Source organism: Pongo abelii, chromosome 3 (genome assembly GCF_028885655.2).
Source record: "Pongo abelii isolate AG06213 chromosome 3, NHGRI_mPonAbe1-v2.0_pri, whole genome shotgun sequence".
Classification (NCBI taxonomy): Eukaryota; Metazoa; Chordata; class Mammalia; order Primates; family Hominidae; genus Pongo; species Pongo abelii.
The window spans coordinates 124652478-124675870 of NC_071988.2; the positions used below are offsets into that span (position 1 = coordinate 124652478).

General features: G+C 38.6%; 1 protein-coding gene across 2 annotated transcripts; it reads right to left on the reverse strand.

The window, feature by feature from the left end:
* Positions 1-1825: 1825 nt before the first annotated feature.
* On the reverse strand, positions 1826-22571 carry BDH2 (3-hydroxybutyrate dehydrogenase 2). 2 transcript variants are annotated; one of them, XR_008524231.2, is made up of 10 exons: positions 22481-22540; positions 18879-18970; positions 17901-17979; positions 15513-15609; positions 14071-14179; positions 9369-9429; positions 8238-8351; positions 5245-5323; positions 4475-4567; positions 1826-2148 (listed from the first exon to the last, which is right to left on the reverse strand). XR_008524231.2 is itself a non-coding variant. In XM_002815016.5 (10 exons), exons 2-10 carry the CDS (start codon positions 18948-18950, stop codon positions 2095-2097), a joined length of 738 nt encoding a protein of 245 aa, XP_002815062.1. In that variant the 5' UTR covers positions 18951-18970; positions 22481-22571; the 3' UTR covers positions 1826-2094. The 2 variants fall into 2 exon arrangements, 1 of the variants encoding a protein (XP_002815062.1); XM_002815016.5 differs by having other exon boundaries at positions 5265-5323; positions 22481-22571.
* Positions 22572-23393: the final 822 nt, after the last annotated feature.

The window sequence follows — 23393 nt, forward strand, 5'->3', positions numbered from 1 at the left end:
TGTGCATTTATTTAAAATGTATTTGTTCATAGCTATACATATATTATACATGTATACCTGCTCACAGCATAAAGTATTTCATGACATACTTGTAAGAGTCAGTGTTCTATGATTCACTAGAGAAGTTACAGCATTTTGATTATGATACACGAAAAGAAACCCAAGTCATTTAGCTTAACTCCTTAATTTCATAAACCAGAAAACTAAAATCCAAGATAGATTGGGTGACTTGGTCTAGATCACAAACCAAAGTTAGCCATAATTCGGTAGTGTAATGCCTGGTCCAAAACCTCATAGATAATCTTATAATCAATGGACTCTTTCGGAATGCTAGTCAAAATGTCCTTTTGTGTGAATTTTAATGTACCGTCATCAACTGCATGATATTCTTCCCCATACACAAAGTGTTATCTTTTCATTGTCCATTTCAAAATTTTCCTTGTTAATATTAAAGTTCTAGGAAAAAAGGCTAAGAATAACTGTACATTTATTGAGTATCTCAGTGTGCATCATACCATTTGGTCATTTGAGGTTGCAAGTAAAAAACAAACATAAAACCCTTAAATTAAAATAAAAACAAAAAACTTTGCCCTGACAATGTTACAGAATTATCATCCATAAATTTACTTTTCTTGAAAAATTTATTTTCTTTAATTTCGTTTGTTTCCTGTTGCATGATTTATATTTAACTTTACATTTATTTGTCCAGAGACTATGTCCAAATTTTATGTCCTCTTTTCTGTTATCCTGGAGTTTGGTGAAGAAATCTGTACTTAATTTAAAAAGGAAATCCCTCTAATTGACAATATTGTCAGTTAGCTAACTATATATTTCTTAGGCCCATGTCAAGTATCATTGCTTATTTTAATAAAGATTGTTTAGTTAGACTAAGAAAATAGTAAATAATTAATAAGGGGTGGCATCCGTTAAGTATAAACACTGGATTATTTTTCATAACATAACAGGTCAACAATATCGTTTTGAGGCTGAACTCCTTTACTCCTTTTACTGTAAGCTATTGAAGCCAAACTCCTTCCTACCTTTGTTCATTTATGATGGTGTAAAATTTTAAAATTAGGATCTACATACACAATAATGCAGAATTATATAAAAATATTTGAATATTGAAAAATAAAGTAGAAATTATTATTATTATTATTATTTAGGTACAGGGTCTTGCTCTGTCACCCTGGAGTGCAGTGGCATGATTACAGCTCACTGAAGCCTCAAACTCTTGGGCTCAAGTAATCCTCCTGCCTTAGCCTCTCTCTGTTAACCAGGCTGGTCCCGAACTCCTGGCAGCAAGTGATCCTCCTGCCTTGGCCTCCCAAAGTGCAGGAATTATAGGCATGAGCTACCATGCCTAGTCCTGAAATTACTATCTTCTTCCTTAACCTCCACCCCCCACAAAAAAACCCGAAAACTTCCTTTTTTCTTCATATTTACATTTTAATTGTATATGCTGCAATGGCCTATTTGTATCACCCCAAAGTCATGTGTTGACATCCTAACCTGCAATATGATACATTAGGAGGTGGGGCCTTTGGGAGGTAATCAGGTCATAAGGGTAGTGCCCTCATGAACAGGATTAGTGTCCTTATAAAAAGACACATAAGAGCTCGCTTTTTTTCCTCTGCTCTTGCTATGTGAGGATATAGCAAGAAGAGGACCATCTGCAAATCAGGAAGTGGGCCCTAACCAGATACCATATCTGCTGGCACCTTGATCTTGCACTTCCTAGCCTCCAGACTGAAAAATAAATGTTTGTTGTTTATGACACTCCATCTATGGTAATTTGTTATAGCAGCCCAAAGTGACTAAGACAGATGCTTACAAATCGGGATTTATTTTAAAAACTATTCTCTTGCTATGAGTTCAATATTTTTATTTCTTTACAATGATTTCAGAAGAGATTACAAAGAGATTAATATACTTAAAGAATCAGACTCTTGCAAACAGTGACATCATTAAAAAGGGCTTATTTTCATTAACATGTGATTAACAGGAAGGAGATGATTGGTGAGTGTTCTTCATAACCAGGTTCACTGTGGATAGGAAGGGCCTGCTTTCCTTCCCACCATGGAGATCCTAAAATCACAAGCTCCAGCCTCCATCAATGATGACAGGGTTACCAGTTACATAAGCAGACTGCAGTGATAAACACAAGGAGATAGAACAATTAACCAGGTTTGATACAGGCTGTATTTTCAAATTTTTCTATGACTAGGATAACTAAACAGTTTACTCTTGTCCTAACAGGAAACCTTACTTAAACACTTAATTCAGGGAAATCCAAATTAATGTTTGGTTGATTTAGAACTGCTGAATGTCCTGTGATCTGGAACTAAATGGCCTCTGGCTGGTGTCTAAGCACCTGTCACTGTTAGGTATTTGGTCTCAGAATCCCCAAATTAAGGAACAGTGATGTATAGCCATTCCCCAAATTAGGATATAGGCTAAAAGCACATTTTCATTTTGAAACTCAGAACTATTCAAAACTAGCTAAGTTTTATGCCACTAATAAGCTTTTGAACATAAGTTTATCAGTCATAAAATGGTCATATTAATGACCAGTTTTTAAAAAAAGACAGCATATATTTAATTGATCAATTATAAGTGGATAATTCTAGGAGCTGAAGCACACTAAATGTGTTTTAAAAATTTACATGAATAATAATAACTATAATCTATTAAGCTATAAAAATACTCTGTATTAGTTTCAGATATCCAAATCTTTATAAAACTAAGGAATTTAAAAAATAATTGCTGGTTTATTCCCATAAATTTTTCATTTTCTAAATAAGGCTGAAGTGATCTTTTTGGTAGAAGTTTAAAAATCTTTTAACTTAAAATGGATAATAAAGACTCAAACAGTCTAAATTCATCTAAAGCCTGAAACAATGGAAGAAGAAGTAAGGACATCATAATGAATAGAGAAATTTTAAGAGTTCAATATATAAAAGCTGATAATATAAAGTAGGTAAACTAGGGAGTTACTAGTCACTTCACCAAAGAAATACCTCCAACTCCCCCAAGTTCTTTTAAAAGACAAGCTCTGTTACACATATGAACTCCTCTGGAAACCTCTAAAAAGCCAAAGGTACTTTTGTAGCACATTTCAAGCCAGAACACTTCCAAATATTTTGTAACCTAAGCTCTGGCTAACTAAGGGTAATTTAGCTTATCAGCAGTACCCAAATCAAATGAGCTCTTCTGAAGATATGGATTCAGAGAAATCACAAAGGCTCATGTGCTTCTCCATTAAACATTTGTCTATTAATTTCCCCAGCTATTAACAATTCTTGTTAATATTTGGGAGAAGTTCTGAGAAGAAACTGCGCTGTCACGGAAGCATTTCAATCCCTGTGTTTGTCACATTCACCAACTATTTGGTTTGCACCAAGTTACTGGGAAGAGGAGCTATCAGTTGTTCCCTCCTCACTCCTGCCTAGTCCCCTTTCCTTCCCTCTTCTCACACATTACAGTTCCTTGTTCCTGTAGTATTCAGAGACATAAAACAGAGGAGGACGTTCTTGTGCTCTGTACCTTATAAACATCATTTTTGCTTTCATCTTAAGCCATTTAAAAGTAAACAATAGCCATTAAGGAAAAAACTGTTAAACAGATGCAAAGTGGAAGAGATTAAATTAGGAATTTCCATACACGATGATGAACAAGTGAAGAATTTTTAAAAATATTTATTTATTTTGAGATGGAGTCTCGCTCTGTCGCCCAGGCTGGAGTGCAGTGGCACAATCTCGGCTCATTGCAACCTCCGCCTCCCTGGTTCAAGCAATTCTCCTGCCTCAGCCTCCCGAGTAGCTGGAACTATGGGCGCCCGCCACCACACCCAGCTATTTTCTGTTTTTAGTAGAGATGAGGTTTCGCCATGTTGGCCAGGCTGGTCTAAAACTCCTGAACTCAGGTGATCCTCCTGCCTTGACCTCTCAAGGTGCTGGGATTACAGGCATGAGCCACCATGCCCGGCCACAAGTAAGAATTAATAAAGAAAAAAGAGTCAGTGGAATTCTCCCAAACAAGTCACAAGTAAAACTAAAACACCACATGCCAGTTCTGTGTCCACTGAACACAAATCTGCTTAATCCTCTCCCCATTTCACTTAAAGCTCTTATAATCCTGGAGGTTCAATTGTTTGACTTGCATTTCATCAGGGTTTCCCCAGTTATACTTTTTGAAAGGAACTGTCTCTCAGAAAATTGAGCACTTTAACTTTTTTAGTCCTCCATTTTGTTTGCTACAAGATTTTATGTAAAGCTGAATAAGGAAGAATTAGTGGCTCAGATCGAAGTGGTCTTTCTTTGAGCAAATTAAATGAGAACTTATCCGTATCTTATAAATGTAGCATCTTAGCATATATATGCCATAAACTCTCTAAAATGATATTATTTTGATGAGCAAATTGTGGCCAAATGTGATTGAGGGTGATGAACTCCTTGGGAAGAATAGTGCTTACTTCATCAGAAGCCAAATACACGCAGAGCATGGCTATTTCTTCTGCAGTTGCGAATCTTCCCGTCTTTTGCCTCTTCAGGAAATCATTCCGTGCCTGTGACCAGAGACCATACTAGACATCAGTGATGGAAGCAGCTGTATGTGCTCACCTGCATCTTCTTCAAGGAGTTAAAGGCAAGAGAATCCACTGGCTTGCTGCCTTGATGAATAATCAACTAGGGTTATGGTGATTCTTTTGCCAAAGTTACTCAAATTGTTTGTGTTATACTAAAACCCACAGATATTGTGACAGATCAGAAAGCTAATATTAAAGGATGAGGGCATTATTTTTTCATCTTCAAAAGTTGTGGTAAAGTATACAGAATATAAAATTTACTATCTTAACCATTTTAAGTGTACAGTTCAATAGTGTTAGGTACATTCACACTGTTGTGCCCCCGTCACCACTGTCCATCTCCAGAACTCTTATTTTTATTATTATTATTTTTTCTTAGAGACAGAGTCTTGCTCTGTTGCCCAGGCTGGAGTGCAGTGTTGTGATCATAGCTCACTGTTGTACCTCAAACTCCTGGGCTCATGCGATCCCCCAGCCTCAGCTTCCTAAGCAGGGCTCTTTTCATCTTACAAAATGGAACCTCTCTACTCATTAAGCATTAACTACTCATTTCCCTCCTTCCAAACCCCTGGCAACTACCATTTCACTTTCTGTCTCTATGAATTTGTCTGTTATAGGTATAGAAGAGGGCATTTATTAACCAAAGGTTTACATACATTTTAAATGCTAGATATACCTCTTCAGGATTTCCTCTGGCTTGTATTCTTTCTTGTAGAGATGGCGTATCAACCGTTCCTAAATCAAAGGGGGATATTCAGCTTGGTTACTCACTTAAACTGAAAAAGAAATCGATAACTAAACTTCCTTTCCATATGATAATCAGTGAAATTCTTCTGCTTGACTTAAAATGACAACTTTACAGCTGCCTGCCTGAGGCCTCTTATTTAATAGGCTTATAATTTGTTCAATAACATTTCTATGATTTTAAAAACACAGACTATGATTCTTTTTGACACTATGTAGGGACTCTGGATGAATCACCCAGCATTCTCAAGGACATATATTTTAGTCACATTGCATTTATATGATGCTTTATGGATTTTAAATACTTTTATGCATATGATCTCAGCTAATCCTCACAATAACCCTGAGATGTAGGTAAAATCATACAAGCACTTTGCCAGCTTAAGGAGCCAGTTTGCCTCAGTGATCTCAAAACCATTCTTTGCTGTCAAGTTCACTGTGGCATCTTTGGGGACAATCCCATGGCTACCATAGTCCTTGGTAATTCAGGTGGCGCTAAATTTTTCTTATCACCTTGCCTATTTTCATTGTTTCAAATGCCTACTTTTAACCACAGTTTCAAGTTTTTAATCAAAAATATAATTTAATCTAATTTATTTTACTTTAAAAAAGAAAAATAAGAACAACACTAACATTTTAAAATTCCACTTAGTTTATGGTCTCCTAGAGCAAGTTACCCAGACTTTTTTGTTAACTGACATAAACTGTTCATTCTCTTTAGAGGGCCCTTTTTTCAGACTAAAGAGTACTCTGGCAAATAATGTGATCTTTCCGAGGTTGTAACAAATGGTTTTACAGTCATACTTCACCCTTAGATCATGTTCCTGAGAGTGCCATAGATTTGATCTTTATTCAGAAAACATTTCTCAATTTTAGCATCATTTGCTATTTTTTCTGATGAAGCTGGAAATCTTCAAAATCAGAAAGCCTGACTCCGTTTTGGAACCCCCTCTTTAGGTTGGTTATCTGTCTCTTGTCATATTTTACTATAAGCAGCCAGCACTTTCAAGACTCGGGGTAGAAATCGCCTTAACTAGATCACCCAGTTCATTAGTAACATCTTCTACCTTCACACTACAGGCAATAGTGTTGATGTACTTTCTGAAACTGTATGACAAAGACACTCTTTTTTCTAATTTTCAATAATATTTTCCTCACTTTCCTCAATAGCCTCCTTAAAGTCCACAGTTTTACCAACAGTGTGCACCTCAAGCTTTCACTAACAGTCTCTTCAAAATCCTTACAGCTTTAACAGCTTTCTCCCTCTGAGGTAAATGAACATCATGTCTTACATATGACTGGTACTAATGGCTATTAAATAAGAACTGTAGAGCAAGCCCATGCCTTTAGAGTATTCCAATGTCACTGGGTTCAGCTGTGTCCATGGCACAGACATACTATGCCAGGATCTACACAAGTCTGGCTGGAGATTTGTGACTATGCAACCATCAGCAGCATCTCAGACATACTCAGTCCTCCTCAAGTTTTCTTCTGTGATTGGTTCACTGACTCACAGCTAGTTCCTTGTTCCAAAGAGTTAGATAACATATTTTCCAATCTTCTGATAAGTCCAGTCGCTGAAACAACCACATTTTCCAAATCATTTTACCATTTATTCCACTGGGTAAATGGCACCAAGAATAGCTAGACTCAAGTATCGCCAGGATGTACATCAAAACCCAGTGAAATGACCTCTCATGTATTCTTCTTTTTCTTAGTGTTACCCACGTTTACATTTCTGTTCCAAGGAAAATAAAACAGAACATTTCAATCGCTGAAATTCTGTAGCTTGGGGGATGTTTAGTTTTCCTTAAGTCAGTGGGTTTCAACTGAAGATTCAATCAGAATCTCTTGTGGGTCTTTCTAAACAACACAATTCTCTCCATGAACTCCTTCCCTAAATTCTGGCATGCGCTTCAGGTTTGAAAGGTCCCCAGGTCATATTGAAATGTTTCCCTTTCACACACCACCCCCCATATCAGTTGTGCACTACCAAGGGAAACCTTGATCCTGGATATGCAATAATTTCTTTTTAAAGAATATTATAATCCTTATTAGATACCTTAAGTTCCTTTTAGATTGGTAGAACCCGGTAAAAGTACATATCAATTTAATAAACACATCTATGGTTATTGTGAAAATGAGACACACCCCCATAGTTATTGAGAAAAGGAAAGTTCTGCTTTTCTTCTTTCCTTTGTATGAGGGATCAGCACACTTTTCTTGGTAAAGAGGCAGACAAAACATATTTATGGCTTTGAGAGTCATTTTATCTGTTGCAACTATTATACTAAACTCTGCCTTTGTAGCATGAAAACAGCCATAGGCAATAACATAAGCAAATTGGGTGTGGAAGTGTTTCAGTAAAACTTTGCTTACAAAACAGGTGGTGACCCAGATGTGGCCCATAGGCCATGGTTTGCCAGCCCCCTTTTTATAGCATAAAGGAAGGTTAACGCCTCCTTTTTATTTATAGGCTACCCCAGTTGTTCAAATGATTTTGGTGGATCCTTGTGTTTTGGAAGACTCCCCTTACTTTTTCCCTGCTGTCCTGTGAGCACGGTCTATTTTCATCTTTCCCTTGACATCTTTCCCCTGAAAAGGTCAACCCTGGTCAGCTTCCCAACAGCAAGCCTGGCCAACTATGTCTCTTAGCCACTTGCTTCTGAATTGTCCAACACATGAGTAGCATTTAAGCCTGCGGCTCGTTCCCAGTGACTTAGGATCTACGTCTCAACTTACAACTGTACTGTTATCTTAATAAGCCCAGCCCTCACCCCTTTTTTCTGAACTTTTCCCCAGAATACAATATAACATATGGTAAACAAACTTTTATAGATACATTTCACGGTGGCAAACACAGTGTCAGAAGGCCAAGTTCATAGCCCTGCAGTGCCTTACTTACCTGGGCACACACAGTTGCACCTGATGCCCTGCTGGATGAAATCTGCAGCCACAGATTTTGTGAGGCCAATCACAGCTGCCTTGGTTGTGCTGTACACACATCTGTTCACAACTCCTGAGGGTGGAGGAAAGGTTCAACAATTGAAGGAATAAAAAATGTATTTTCCTTCAGAAAGGTAACACAAATAAGTTTTTCCAGTGTCCATTTTCATGCTTTCTCTCACATTCCTCCCCTTTTGAAAAGATTGGTATCAGATTTTTTTCCTTCAATAGAGTCAGTTTCTGGATCTAGGGAAATAATATCAGTATAGGCACAACTTAATTGAGACTTAATTGAAATGCTGAACTTACTTAACACTGGTAGTCTTAGTTTCTCATCATCAGTTGCCATAACTCTTAGGCAGATTCCAAAAGAAAATGAAGATTAATAACAAAACAAAACAATAAAACAGGAGGCCTAGGCACTTCTTTACATTCCTCTCTTGTGTATGTTGAATATGTGTATTCTTGCAAAGAGAAGAAATGTTATCTCAGCAGTAACTATTTCGTTTTAAACTCACAGATCCAACTATGCCAGATTGTGACATAATCCACATTTTACACTGCTGTCCTTGTCCTTCACCTTGACTTCTCACTGATGGCTCAGATCAACTGTCTTTGTGAAGCATTCCACAAACTCACAGGCAGTTATTTCCCTGTATTTTGACAGCGCTTTGTACAAACCTTTGTTATATATCATCACACTGGAGAAGATGATGTTTGCTGCCTTGCTCCTAGTTTTGGACTGTGAATTCTGTTATAGGCAGAGCACATACTGGTGCTCAATACACTGTTTTAAATTAATTAAATGTTAAATGATTCTTTCTCCCAGTTTGATGTTCATTTCCATGTCCATTAGAAAGAATAAAAGGGACGGCAAAAATACCCCACATTTTAATTTAATTTTACCACTGGCTCACATCTAGAGCAAAAGATCTGTGGTTAAGGAACTTAATACCAATTTTGAAAAAAGCAGTTTTGAAATCATTTCAATACTTGAAATTATGATCTCTGCTATGCCTGTTCCCAAACGCAGAGCTCTTAATGATGTGCATGTATGAGCATCGCAGTCCTCAGAAGGAGACAGACCCACCTTTGACGCTGGAAGCCACAGAAGACATGTTGATAATATTGCCAGATTTCTGAGCAAGCATCTGCCAAAACAAAACAAATACAAAAAAAAAAAATCCACTTTGTGGGCTAAAATACTACCTTTTAAAAAGATTTGCATTTTCTTAGGGTTTGCAGAATGAATTTAATTACTGTATTAGCTAGTCACATTAAGCACTATTAAGCAGTCTTAACAGTGAACCCAAAACACCTCATCAACTATTGCTGGGAAATGATGGCAATGTGACTGCACTCACTGGCATTTCCCAGGGGGATTACCACCTTCCCATGGTACATGAATGTCAGCAAGACTACGAATGAATGCTGACTTAAATGAAATGTGAATAAATGTTGTTATTGTGTGTTACTGATGTTGGGAAACTTACTCCATTCAACACATATTTTTTGAATACCTACTGAGGCCAGGAATTGTGCTAGGCCCAGGAGATTACTGCCCACAGGAGGCAACCAGTCTGGTTAGAGTGGCTGACATAATCCACATCCAGCCATAGCAGAGACCTCCATAGAGATCTAACAGCAGGGTGAGGGCAGAAAGGGAGCAATTCAGGCTGGGCGACACTCAGAGGGGACCTCCTGAGAAGGAAGGATATGGGCTGAATTTTGAACATTAGAGTATTATTCAGAAAAATAAAAGAAAAGGATGTTTTGAGGAGTGGGTACACAGGTATAAAGGTTCCATTGGGAACTGGGAGGAGGGGCTGGGTCTGGCTGGAATGCAGGGTGTGGAAGCAATGAGGCTGCAGAGGTCAACAAGGGCTGAATTTAGAACCTGGGTTTTACCCTGAAGGTGATGCAGTGACATTGAAGGGTTTAAAGCAGAGGAGAAGTGGCATGTTCAGACTTGGGGATTGCAAGGATTACTCTGGTGCCCAGAGACTAGTGGAAGCTGATGCAGGGTTCAGGAAAGAGTGATAAAGGTGGAGCTGCAGAAATGTCTATGGGTAGCTGAGGAGGAGAGGGCTGAGGAAGGATGGGCAGGACCTTGTAGATGGTTGCTGCAGGGATGGCGGGCCTCACCAATTTAGGGCAGTGTTTCCTAAGAACACCTTCAGAATTCCCCCACTGAAGTGTGAATTTATTAAGATGAGGGTCTTTGGCTGTTTTGTCTTCCTAGACAGTGTACACAGTAGGCAGTCAATAAATGTTGATGGATAAGAATCTCCTGAGGTGCTAGTTTAAAACACAGATTGCTGGGCCCTGTCCTATAGCTAAATAAATATATAATAAAGAAAACTGCTATGAATTTAAAAATGTTTTCAAACTTTACTAATTATAACATGTACGTAGAAGTCTCAATAGGCAGTGTAAAGGGCCAGAGGAAAAAAATGACTTCTGTTGGGATGAGTTTCTTTAGCAGCTTTTAGAAAAAGAGGTGTAGGAAAGGGGAAGTAAATAATTGAATGGATCCAGGATTGGTGTGGCCAAGATGATTGATTCCTTAGGATATTCTTCTGACTTTGTTCTGAGATTTAGCTACTAATTGCCCCTAAAAACAGAATCTAAAATAACCCCAAGGCACTATGCTGAATGGACTAAGTGGATACAAGGAGAGGCTGACTGTAACCCAACCAAGTTAAGGAAGACAGCAGGGGAAAAAATAATGTTTAACTTAATTGTGTGTTTTATATAATAAAGAGGACCATAATGAAATGGGGTTCTCATAAAAAGTGTCAAGAATGTTGGCCAAGTGTAATGGTGTTGAAAAGTAAGCCTTAAAATTGTTCTTTCTTATCCAATTTAGCAAATAGCATTCCCCATTTAAAATACATATAGAATACATATACCCCAATTTAATACATAAAGATGGGTTATTAAGTAGGTTCAATCTCTAGTCCTCTCTAGAAATGCAATATTATCTCAGGCAAAACCTTAGAATAAAGCCACCTAAGAGACGTTAGTGCTGCCCCCTAACATTTGCACTATCCATTCAACCAAGTTCAACCAAGGTCCCTCTGCTGCTTCTAGAGCCCATAGTTGGTGCCTCTTCCTATGCTGCCTTCCCAGTCCAGGTGAGGAGCTGTCGTCATGGTGTCAGGCTCTCCCTGGCTCCCCATGCAATAGCCCTCTCTGGCAGGCATGATTATAAAATCAAGTGCCTGGTACATAGTACTGCTATCTAGGATTGACCTCCCAGAAGCTTAGGTAGGGGCTAGAAATACCCCTTAAGAGTCCCTGGAGCTGTATCTAGTTAGTCTTACTCTGACCCAGCCCTTCTGTCTCCATTGGCCAGAGCTCAGCCCCTAACCCTGGTGGAACCTGGCCACTTGGGTCCCCAGTGGTTCCTGCTGGACTAACAACCTTGATTCATTTATTTATTTGACAAATGTTTGCGGAGCACCTCTATATGCTAAAGACTCTTCTAAGACACAGCAAGGTGGGGGGAAAAAAGCAAGCAAACAAACCAACCCAAATAACAAAGATATCCCCAAATCTTTGCCCTAATGGATCTTCTCTTCTGGTGGAGCCTGGATTCTGCATTGACCTCTTCTTAAAGTATTTTCAACTTGTTCTCTGCCTTTTGACTGATCTTCCAGTCTTGGAATGCTTTCCTGTGTATCTATCCATGAATAAAAATTTCCTATGAGTGTTCCTATGTTCTGACCAGCTGACCTTCCAGAGCTGCCTAGACTCCAAATCCTAGCTTCCCCTGGAAAGTTCTAACTTGGGATATGTGTGTCATAGTTAATGATACAGAGGATCCTAGATAATTATGGCTGGAAGTGATTGTGTAACCTATCATCCTTATTTTTTAGCTAAAAGAAATATGTACTGGGAGGGTACAAGTGCCATCTCTATGGCACATGGCCAATTAGGGGCAGGGCGCAGACTGCACCTAAGGACTTCTGATGATAGAGTCCAAGACCAGGATTCGATTTTGTCAAGGTCACTTTAAACAAGAGGCACTAGAACCTTCTAATACTGTATTCCTGCCATTAACATCTCTTGGGTTTTTTTTTTTTAAAACAAATCTGTGTTTTTGGCCCATATGGATAATTGTTAAGATATTGTAAATCACAAGTAAACTCACTAGTTTGCAAGTTAATGTTTGTATATTTTAAAAATTAACACAAGTTTACATTTCAGCTCCACTGTACTCCACACCTACTTCCTTTACTAAGATTTGTAAAGCACTTTAGAGCCTGGTTTTGCAAATGAGTCTCATGCATGTGTAACGGTCTTACCCACGATGACCTAAGCTTTCCTCCTGTACCACAGTCTCTGCTCTACCCCTGTAACCTATGCAAAGGATCTGTCTTCAAAAATACATTCGTGTTCCAAATAATATAGTTTCTCATAAACTCCAAAGAGGCTAAAAAAGCAACTTACATTAAAAAAAATTTGTTATAAAAAGTTGCTAGTTCAACATTCTGTGGACCCACCCAAAAATCCCTTCTAGGCACTAAACAAGTAGATTTTTCAAAGTCCCTTCATTACTAAGTCATTTTCTCTAATTTTCCTGTTAATGTTCATCTGGAACCTTCTTAACATTAGGTTGAATATTCAGAGTAGAATATCAGCCCTGCTGTGCCATTAACAAAGCTCTTCTCCTGCCCAGACATGGACAGGACATCAAATCCAGCTGGGATGGAAGGGAAAAGTGGTTCTTCTGCATTTCACTAGGTTCAATTTACAACCTTGAGTTGAGCTGGCTCTGTACCCACTCAACCCCTTTCATTGTCTCAGCCTGCACTGTCTGCTACTACTGGTTTATAAGCTCATTTGAAATCAGGGATGTATGTTGCTCATATTTATACTCCCCTAGAACACTTTATATAGTGATTTATACCAAGAGGTGCTTAATGCTAGTTTATAAAATAAAATTTAAAACATGGATGCGTTGTGTGAAGGCTTGAGAATTCAAGGGAAGCAGGCCTAGGAGGAATGCTGTCTTGAGCACACATTGTCTCTCACCTGCCCAGTACCACTGTGGTTCAGATCAAAACAAGAGCGAAGGGAGAAGCTTCAGGGTAGAGAAAAGCAATAGGGTACATCCCTCCTGAGAGTGTGAGCCTAGACTGAAATTCACGAAGGGGCTTAACGTCCAGGCTTCAAATCTTGGTTCTAACCATGTGCTAGTTGGGTGACCTTGAGCAAGTTGTCTGAACTCTCAGTTTCATCTTCTGAACAATGGATGAGATAACAGTATCTACCTCATACGATCATTCCAGTCTCCTGTGCCTCCCTGCTGTTACCTCTGCCTGGAATCATCTCCCAAGGTACCTGAATGATCAGCTGTCTCATTTCTTGGACTGCTATGACAATTTCACCTTCGCGGTGGAGTCCAGAGGGGCCTCATTGATATCCTAGCTTCTTTCTCTTCATTATACTTAAAACCACGCCACATATTCTATGTCTATTTGGTTACTAATTGTCCCATCTCACCCCCAATAATGGAACCTGCCTTATAGAAGGCACTTTGTTTAGTTCACTTGTGTGTCTTCTGTGCCTAGAATGAAGTGCTTAATAAATATTCCTTGCGTGGATAAGCTGGAAGGTTAAATAGATTAATTTATGTGAAATGCCTTGATATAAATGTTCAATGCATGTTAATCATTGTGTTAGTTATTATCACTCTTCAGCACATGTGGGAATCCCTTCTGTGTGCCCAGTACGGAGACCTAATGTGGTGCTTATCCTGGTGGTGGTGGCGGTGGTGGTCTTACTTTAGGAAGGAATGCCTTGATCATCAGGTACATGCTGCGCACATTGAGATTCATCGAGAAGTCCCAGTCTTTCTCCTCACAATCCAGGACAGTTCCATGATGGACAAAACTAGAAGAGTGATTAAACAACGGAGGAATAACTGCCATTAAAATTTTTCTATTCCATTTGCTGATTATTTTTATTGTCACTTAGTGACTTAGACCACTGTCTCTTTCCCTTATCAAGACTTTAAACAATTCATAGTATCACTTAGTATATTATATTAGTAAGAATCCCAACAACTTAAGCTAGAAATGTCATCTGAAAACAAGATCCTTCTTGTTTTCCAAACAAAAGTATGGTCACTGAACATAAGAAGCTTTATATTAATTGTGCTGGAAACATCAATGCCATTAAAAACCAACAAATAAAGGAGAACAGGGCTAGGCATGGTAGCACACACCTGCAGCCTCAGCTACTTTGAAGGCTGAGGCAGGACCACTTGAGCCCAGGAGTTTTAGGGTGCAGTGAGCTATGATCATTCCACTGCCCTTTAGCCTGGGGAACCAAGACAAACTGTGTTTCAGAAAAATAAATAAATAAATAAAATAAGAGAGAGAGAGAGAGAAAAAACATCTGCCCTATTTGCCTATGTGATTCCTATTTCAAGAGCAACAGTGCCCTCAGGTGGCACAGATTTAGAATTCTCAAGGGAAATCAAAATTGCAAGGAAAACAAGTGTCTCAACATCTCAGAGCAGCAAAGTGATATTGCTAGTGTTCTAACATACTGAGAGATGTTAGTTTGTTTTACGAGAGACGTTAAGGTGGAACAAAACAAACCCTTAAAGTAGCCTTCACTGTTTTTCAAGTTACGTTTTCTGAGGGAAGCTTCCAAAACACTGGAACCTTTACTGATTTGGTCCTCTGGACCCAAATTATGTAATTAATTATAAAATATTGTTGGCTGTGACTTCCATGTACCAAAGTTCTGCCAGTTCAGTCAGAATGTCAGTTTCATGACAGCAGGAACCACATGATATATTTCTACATCCCCTACTTGGCTGAAAATTTAATAGATGCTCAAAAACTAACTTTGCTAACTATTTGTTTCATGTTTCTGGGTGTATTCTTATATGACGATGGAAGACTACCTATAAAATAGATTATCAGAAATTATTGCTTTAATTTAATTTCCATACATTGTAACACATAATACAGCTTTGTATCAGTACCATCTGTCTTGAGTAGACCTCATTTGCCCCAGATCATGTCAAACTCTAAGGCTGTCTTACCTGCTGAATTTTATGTGTAATGAAAATGCTGTGTAAAATCTAGCCATATTTCCCAAGGAATATGTCATGGTTCACAATGAATGATTTTGCCATATTATCAAAATTCTTTGAATGAAAGTCATAGAAAACTTTCTGTAAGGAAAGTGAAATTAAAAAGTTATGAATTACCCAGCAACATTAAAGAGAACGTCAAGTCTCTCAACTTCATTGGCGAACTGATCAATTTGTTTCTTCTTTGTGACATCAAGGACACGAGTTTGAATACCTGAAAAACAAAACAAGAGGCACTATTCCTAAAAGTGTTTAGCCTTGAAGGTTTAGCTGTTTTGAAGGGTGAAGTGTGAAGATTGCAACATCTATCCAGCTAGGCTTCATAGATTGCTGACCTTCTTACTAGGGTCTTAAGAATCTTCAGAGTCTCATTAGTAAACTTAAAGTCCATCTTCACTCCTCCAATAACCCATCCATCCCTCTTCCTTCCTCTCTGTCCATTTTCCGATTGAATAATAAGGGTCCTTTCTGAGTAATGGCTTTATGGTAAAGAATGACTGGTGTACATTAGATGTTTCTCAGTAAGCCAGCAGTAATAGCTGAAAATGGGCTCATTTGAGCCTATCCTTCCCCTGCCAGAGACTGGGTTGCTGGTACCTATACAGTAATGCAGAATTTTGTCTGAGTGAGGGGTGGGGAAGAGCAAGGGTTCTGGAATAAGAGACTGTTTCTATTTGTGAGCTCCCCCTTTATGTCATTTCCATTATTTATTAGAAATGACTCTGTTAGTCAAAGGTATCCAGTCAAATACATGTATTTCTGGACTAAACTGCAAGGAGAAGAAATGAGGGGGTCAGAACAAGGGATGACACACTTGAAGGCTAGACATGAGAGATCTGGCATGGCGGGCACCTGAGAGATACACACTGTGCTAGTTGCTGAGAAACTCCAAACAGTGTCTAACAAAAGCAGCAGTCATCATTATAAATATATACACATATTATTTATAATGTGCATAATATATAATATATAGTAATATAATTTATAATATATAATGTATTAATATGTATATGTATAATATATAATAATATATGCATAATACATATATAATTATAATGTGTATTATATTTTATAATTTATAATAATATGTATATGGTTTATTTTATTTTGGGGAAATATAGAAAGAAAAGATTCATAAAGAAAGAGAAGACTTGAAATTTTGTTTGAGAAACATTTCCTTATCTTTGTGCTTTCCCAGTGCAGCAGCTTTACTTTGACTTGTTTGAATTGTAATTCAACATATTCCAATTCAATTAACTAATTCAAGGAACTAATTGCTGTTTGATTATGTAACCTGTTCTATTTTGCTGTAAGGGTTAACTTTCATATAGGTTCTCTGTTCTGATTTCTTTGGGTAAACTGCAATTAAAATCCTTTGATGTTGGAGTTTGGTTCAGTGGGGTGAAGAAGTGGTGGTGCACACCTAATAATCTGGGTAATCTCTTAGGGTTTCTCATGATGATGTGTGATTTTAGGGCTGAGCTGTCTCCAGCCACATGTGGCTGCTGAGCACCTGAAATGCAGCTAGTCTGAAATGAAATGTGCTGCAAGTGTAAAATACACATGAATTTTAAAGGTTTAGTATGAAAATATTGAGATGTTGGTCAAAGGGTACACTCTTGCAGTTATAAGATTTAATGTACAGTACAGTGACTATAGTTATTAATAATGTATTGTATACTTGAAATTCGCTAAGAGGGTAGATCCTAGGTATTCTTAGCACACACATACATACACACAGAGGTAACTAAATGAGGTAATGGATATGTTAATTAGCTTGACTGTGATAATCATTTCACAAGGTATTTTACAACATATATGAAAACATCATGTTGAACATCTTGAATATATGCAATTTTTATTTCTCAATTATACCTCAAAGAAGAGAAAATTAAGAGAAAAGCTGCAAAGAAGAGAAAATTAATGTTTGAAGTTTGTAAGAAACTTCTAATAATTTAAATAAAAAATTTAGTAAGAAAAAATTAAAATATTCTATTAATTTTTTAAAGAGTGCATGTTGAGATTATATTTTAGATATATTGGATAAAAGAAAATATATTATTAAATTAATTTTTACTTGTTTCTTTTTACTTTTTTAATGTGGATAGTAGAAAATTTAAAATTACACAGGCAGCTCACAACATGTTACTATTGGACAGAGCTATCCTAGAGGAGGAGGGCACAGAAATGAAAAGCTGTCATGAAAAGTTAACCTAACAACTAGTAAATTTTCACATGTAAGTTTGTAATTAGGAACTGAATCCCTCAATGTGTTGGCTAAATAGAGGATTTTAAGTATTCGTCCTCAAATTTTTTTATGCATGTAAGTACACAGATTTTTGTCTATAGGTTCACAAAATATAGATTTCATATCAGAGAGTGAGAATCTAAAAAGCAGGGCAGTGGAGCTCAGTAGCTAAGGAATTTTCTTTCAACATGTGAGTGCCATGCTTTATAATACCTTGCAGACACTGAATTCCAAGTTCAAGCTGCTGAGTTGCTTACCCGGGTACTTTTCCAGTTCCTGAAGTTTGGACTCATTAATGTCTGTGGCTATGACTTTGGCACCTTCTCTTGCAAAAGCCTAGTAGACACAAAGTACAAATAAATCCTTTGTTTACTTGAATAAACTGTGCTCATGAATGGAACATCATGTGGTCTTTTTCTCCTTTATCTTATTTTCATTGTTCTTTTCCCTATAAGATAGCTAGAATTTCAAACTATCCAGTCTTACCCCTTCTCCATTGTTATTATTTTTATAATTAATTAGAACAATGTGACATACATTGTGCTTGTCATCTGACTTAGTCCCTTTAAGTAATATCAAACAAAATAACGTTTTTAAAAAAATGACAGCTGTTTTCAATACTCTCAAAATACTGCTCTTCTGTAATGAGACTATATATCATTTCTGAGTTTGAGTTACTAAACTCCAAATAATAAGAGAAAAATTGGTTGTTTCAACACTTTTCCTACTAAGTATGCTAGTGCTTTCATAAATGTTAAACCATACCCTGCCGTTATACTTAAGGTACTGTTATACTTAAGGTGCCGTTATTAGCTTAAGTGGAGTACATAATGTAACAGAAATTGATATAAATCAGGAGACCAAGGTAACCTGTCTTATAACTCTGGAGTCATATATCTAAACTGACACAATTTCAGAAAGCTGTGTAACCCTGTTTGCCCTCTGTAGCGAATATATTATGATGCAGAGAAACTGAAGTAGAGAAGTTTCTCAGAGTCAATGGTTATCAGTGATGTCATGTACTAAACATGAGGTATTCATTCCTTCATCTGCCTGAGGTCAGGAGTAGGGATCTATTTATTTATTTGTTTATTTTTATAACTTAAGACAACAGAAGCACAAAAGTAAAAAAATAAAAAAGCAGAGCAGAATTAAACAACCATGGCATCAGTCCACATAATTCAATATGTCAAGAGTTAGTAGGCAAACAACAAAGATAGTAACTTATAACTTACTAAGGCAGCTGCTTGGCCAATCCCCTGAGCAGCGGCCGTCAGGATGATGACTTTCCCATCAAGTCGACCCATAATGGAACCTGTGGTTTAATCTAAAGACATGCGTGTTTAATGGGTTATACTGTAGAACATGATCTTGAGCAGGCAGTAACATCTAGAATGAATAGTTCGGTGTGCTCTTTTAAGAATAATTTAGTGAGCTCCTTCAGGAACTTGAAGACAGCACCTCTGTGCAAGTAGTCCCATCATCTGAATTCTCCTAGAATGCTTACTCCGCATACCTAGCTTTGTATATCAAACACATTTACCATAACCCACTGAAGTGATGACTGGTGACACACATTGGCCATTTTTTTTTTTTTTTTTGAGATGGAGTTTCGCTCTTGTCTCCCAGGCTAGAGTGTAATGGAGTGATCTCGGCTCACTGCAACCTCCGCCTTTTAGGTTCAAGCAATTCTCCTGCCTCAGCCTCCTGAGTAGCTGGGATTACAGGTGCCTGCCACCATGCCCAGCCAATTTCTGTATTTTTTGTAGAGACGGGCTTTCACCATGTTGGCCCGACTAGTCTCAAACTCCTGACCTCAGGTGATCCACCTGCCTCAGCCTTCCGAAGTGCTGAGATTACAGGCGTGAGCCACTGCGCCCATCCCAGATATTGCACTTTAACCTACCTTACCCTTTCTTCAGTACCTGGAGAGGACAGCCTCTGGTGCTGAGTTTCCTCACTACCACCATCACTCTCTCCATGACCCCTGCACACATTGCTATGACATTATTTGTGTCCTTACTACTCAGGGCTGCTTCTTGATTTCTCTTCCATAAACTTTTGTTGAGGTTTGCACTATCAATTGCTTATGATTTTTTCTTTTCTCTTGAAAAGATTTCATAGTTGGTCTCAGATATTCATTGAAAAAAAAAGGATGGAAAAATCAAATCACATCCAATACTCCCATTTTACAGATGAGGAAGCTGCTGAAACCTGCCCAATGTCATAGAGCCAGTCAATGGGAAAGCCAGAACTAAACTTAGACTTCCAGACTCTTTTGCTATGTGAACAGTCCAGCCCACAATGCTGCTGATCCTCTTATAAAGTTTAAGCATGCAGTAGTAACACATTAACAGGCATAATCAGTAATTTCTAAAAGATTGAGAAACACGGATACGGGAGCTTATGTGCATGAGATATTTCACCAGTGCTTGGATTATAGATCATAAGGTGAGAGAAAGAGCTAGTAGTGAGGCTGGGGGTGGAGAAGAGTCAAATGACCATCTAATGAGGCTGTCTTCAAGGACACAGGCTCCAAGTCTTGCTGGGCTCTGTCATTAATGTGTGCCTCTGACCTCATATGAACTCACAAAGTGGCTGCTTTGTCCAAGGCATCATATCTACATTTCAGGCAAAAAGAAAGGGAGGAGCAAAAGCCAAAAGGCTTTCAGAGAGGCCTCACCTTTCTATTTAAGAAGGAAACCTCAGAAATTCCCACCTGCTGTTCGTTTACCAGATCTATGCTACTTGGCCACTCCTAGCTGCAAAGAGGTTGGAAGTTGAGACTTTTGTTTCCAGCTTTGATAAAGTGAAGAATAGGGGAAAGTGAGTTGGATGGTGTTGATGAACCAACTTACAGTACATGCACAACTAGCCTACACAATCACTCTGCTCCATTATCTGCCTGATTTTGTACAGGATGATAGCCTTGCCTAAAGGGCTTATATTACCTAGTCCTTTATCTTTGAACTTATCTCAGTTCTCTCTTTAGCCAAACTTTTTATTTTTTTTATACCCAATATGCTCTTCCATTTCAAACCTCCACACTTGGTTCAAGGTCCACGTGGTGAAGGGCAAGTTACTCCTATAGGCAACAGCCACTGAAGGATTTATGGAAAGGGTGTGACATGATCAGATTCGTATTTTGGAAGGACTGCTGTGGAGAACATACCTGGGCAGGAGCATGGGGTGCCATTAGGAGGCTGCTAGGGTTATCTAGCGGGGGTGCTGGTGAAATAGCAGGGCTGGAGAAAATAGCAGGGATGGAGAGATAGGTGGATTGGAGAAGTGTTGCAGAGATAAGAGATAGGTAGGACTTGATCACCAACATGGCTAATTTCAAAGAAATGTTATTTGCCCAGTGTTTTACAGCTATGAATTCAAACCTAGGCCTTCTTGTTGCAGGTCCAAGGGAAGATCTCCTGGCATTGTCTCATGGTACTCAAAGCCCTGCGGGCCTCTCTAAATCCCCACTGTGGCACCAGGAGCCTGTGCCTCGCAGACCGCTGACCCCAGGAAGTAATGGACAATGAGGCGCAGCTGCTGCCGCCTCTCTGAGCTTGTGCTGAGACCACCTTCTTGGGGCTGTTACAAGCCAGTGCCTAAGCATGCATGCTTACTAAGGCAGACCCATTTCTGGGAGACATAGAGCTCCTCCCCAACGGATGACTGGCTGGAGAAGCTCCTTACTACCTTGCTGACGTTCTCTTAGACTGCACAGCTGTTGGGGATGCTTCCACTCAACCTGGCTTCCTTCTCTTCCTCCCTCGCGGGTGGACTTGCATCGAGGTCTGATGGCTCTCACAGCCTTACCTAGTTCTCTCTTCATTCTCTCTCACACCAGCATTTCCCCTAATAAAATCCTTGCATATTTAATTCTATCTTGGAGTCTGCTTCTTGGAGGAGCAGACTAACACAATTATGTAAGAACTGGCTCCAGGGATCAGCTTACAACTCACTGACCTCCTCTGAGTTTGTCCACATTTTTTAGGCGATGGGAAAGCTGGGCTTTAACAGTGCCTGACCTACTTTGATGCAATGAATTTTTGCTTTTTTACTTCTTACACAAAAGATAAACATGGAATGTTTATAATTTCAACATGGAGTGATAGTTTCTAAAGTATAACTTTAGAAAGATATACTTTATCTTTATCCTCCTTGAATCCTAAGCATGATGTACTAAAAGCTATTTTACAACACTGTCATTAGTGGTATTGGGTGTATGGCCCTGTAAAGCCTCCAGTCAAAGGTTTTGCTAGGAATCTTTGCCACCCGAAGAAGCACTTCCAGAACAATTGCCGAAGCACAGAGCAGCCTTTCTACGCACTCTGAAAACCTCCCCTTAGCTGGCCTTCCTGTCTTTCTGGGACCAGATTTTGGGGTCAAAGCCTTAACATTTGATAAACTGTAATCTCAAACAAAAACAGATTTCTTTGAGAAAATGAGAGCAAACACGGCCTGAAATGGTAAAACAAGGCACCTCTCAATATATCCAATGTGAAAACCATATATGTTGGCTTCCTTAGTCCAAAAGTTAGAATCAAAATGTTGATTTTTGATTAGGAGAGACACAAACAGCATATTCAGGAAGTCACTGTTTTCAAGAGCCAGGAAGAAAAATGTTCACTTAGGATACCGTAAGAATCCTTTTTTCTTGGGCTACTTTATAAAACATACATACGACAGAGTTTCAGGCTCATTAAAAACCCATCTTTACACTGATCTAACGGCTCAGATTAATTTTGAAATAGGCAACGTGCAGAACAAAACATCTAAAAATTAAGCCTCCCCTCTTTCCTTTCTAAAGTTTCATTTCAAAAGTATTAGGAAATCTTACTTTAAGCAGCTAGCTGATGGCGTTCTCCAGAACTCGGTGTGAGCAACAAACTTGAGACAACCTTTGCCTGGAAGCAAGTCAAGTGCTTAATAATGCATGCTGGGATTTGTAGTTTCCCTGCTTTCAGAGTTTAGTGGCGCCATCCATGCACTTTATAAATGTATGTGCTGCCATCTAGTGAAGTTCAGGTAGAACTATGAATTCCAAGTGGAAGGTGAAAAGTGGAAAAGCACCTTACAGCTTACTTAGGATGCGGAAATAATTTCCTTCACTTCAATCTCTCCACTTCTCTGTTTTGTTTATGCCTACTATATGCGGTGCCAGGGTAGATGAGATTGGCTGAGCTGGAAATTGCGTGTGGAAGATAGCAGAGCAACAAAATAGAGGGAACCCAGGTCACTGAAAATTCTGGAGCCTTCCTGTCACTTGGCCTGGATTGTTTTAAGGGAGAGAAATAAAAAAAATTCCTTTTTGTTTGAGATACAGTTATGATTTTTATTTTTTCATGCTTAGACTATTCTAACACTAATGCACATTTAGTGGCAGAATGCCAGGAGCCTTACTACACTGGGAATGGGGTCGGGGAGAACGTGAAACTTGGATGACAGGGTGGGGGCTTAAAAGGGAACATGTTAACAGCAAAAAACCCCAGTTTGGCTGAAGAGAACAGAGATATAAGGCCAAAAAGAAAGGACTAGATCTCGTGAGCCCTGTAGGTTAGGATAGCAACACGTACTTTATCTGTAGTGCCATTGAGCAGAGTGATTGTGTAGGCTACTTGTATATGTACTGTATAAATTGGTTTCCTCAGCACCCATCCAACTCACTTTCCCCTTTTTTCACTTGTCAAAGCTGGAAAACAAAAGTCTCAACTTCTTAGCCTCGTTTGCTGCTAGGGGTGGCCAAGCAGCAT

What these genes read in the sequence shown, in the direction of transcription:
- BDH2 (XM_002815016.5), bottom strand. Translation starts at nt 18,950, where the DNA reads ATGGGTCGACTTGATGGGAAAGTCATCATCCTGACGGCCGCTGCTCAG. An exon ending in TTGGCCAAGCAGCTGCCTTA is followed by an intron (nt 17,980 to 18,878) that starts GTAAGTTATAAG and finishes TGTGTCTACTAG; the next exon opens with GCTTTTGCAAGAGAAGGTGC. An exon ending in TCAAGGCATTCCTTCCTAAA is followed by an intron (nt 9,430 to 14,070) that starts GTAAGACCACCA and finishes TTGTTTTGGCAG; the next exon opens with ATGCTTGCTCAGAAATCTGG.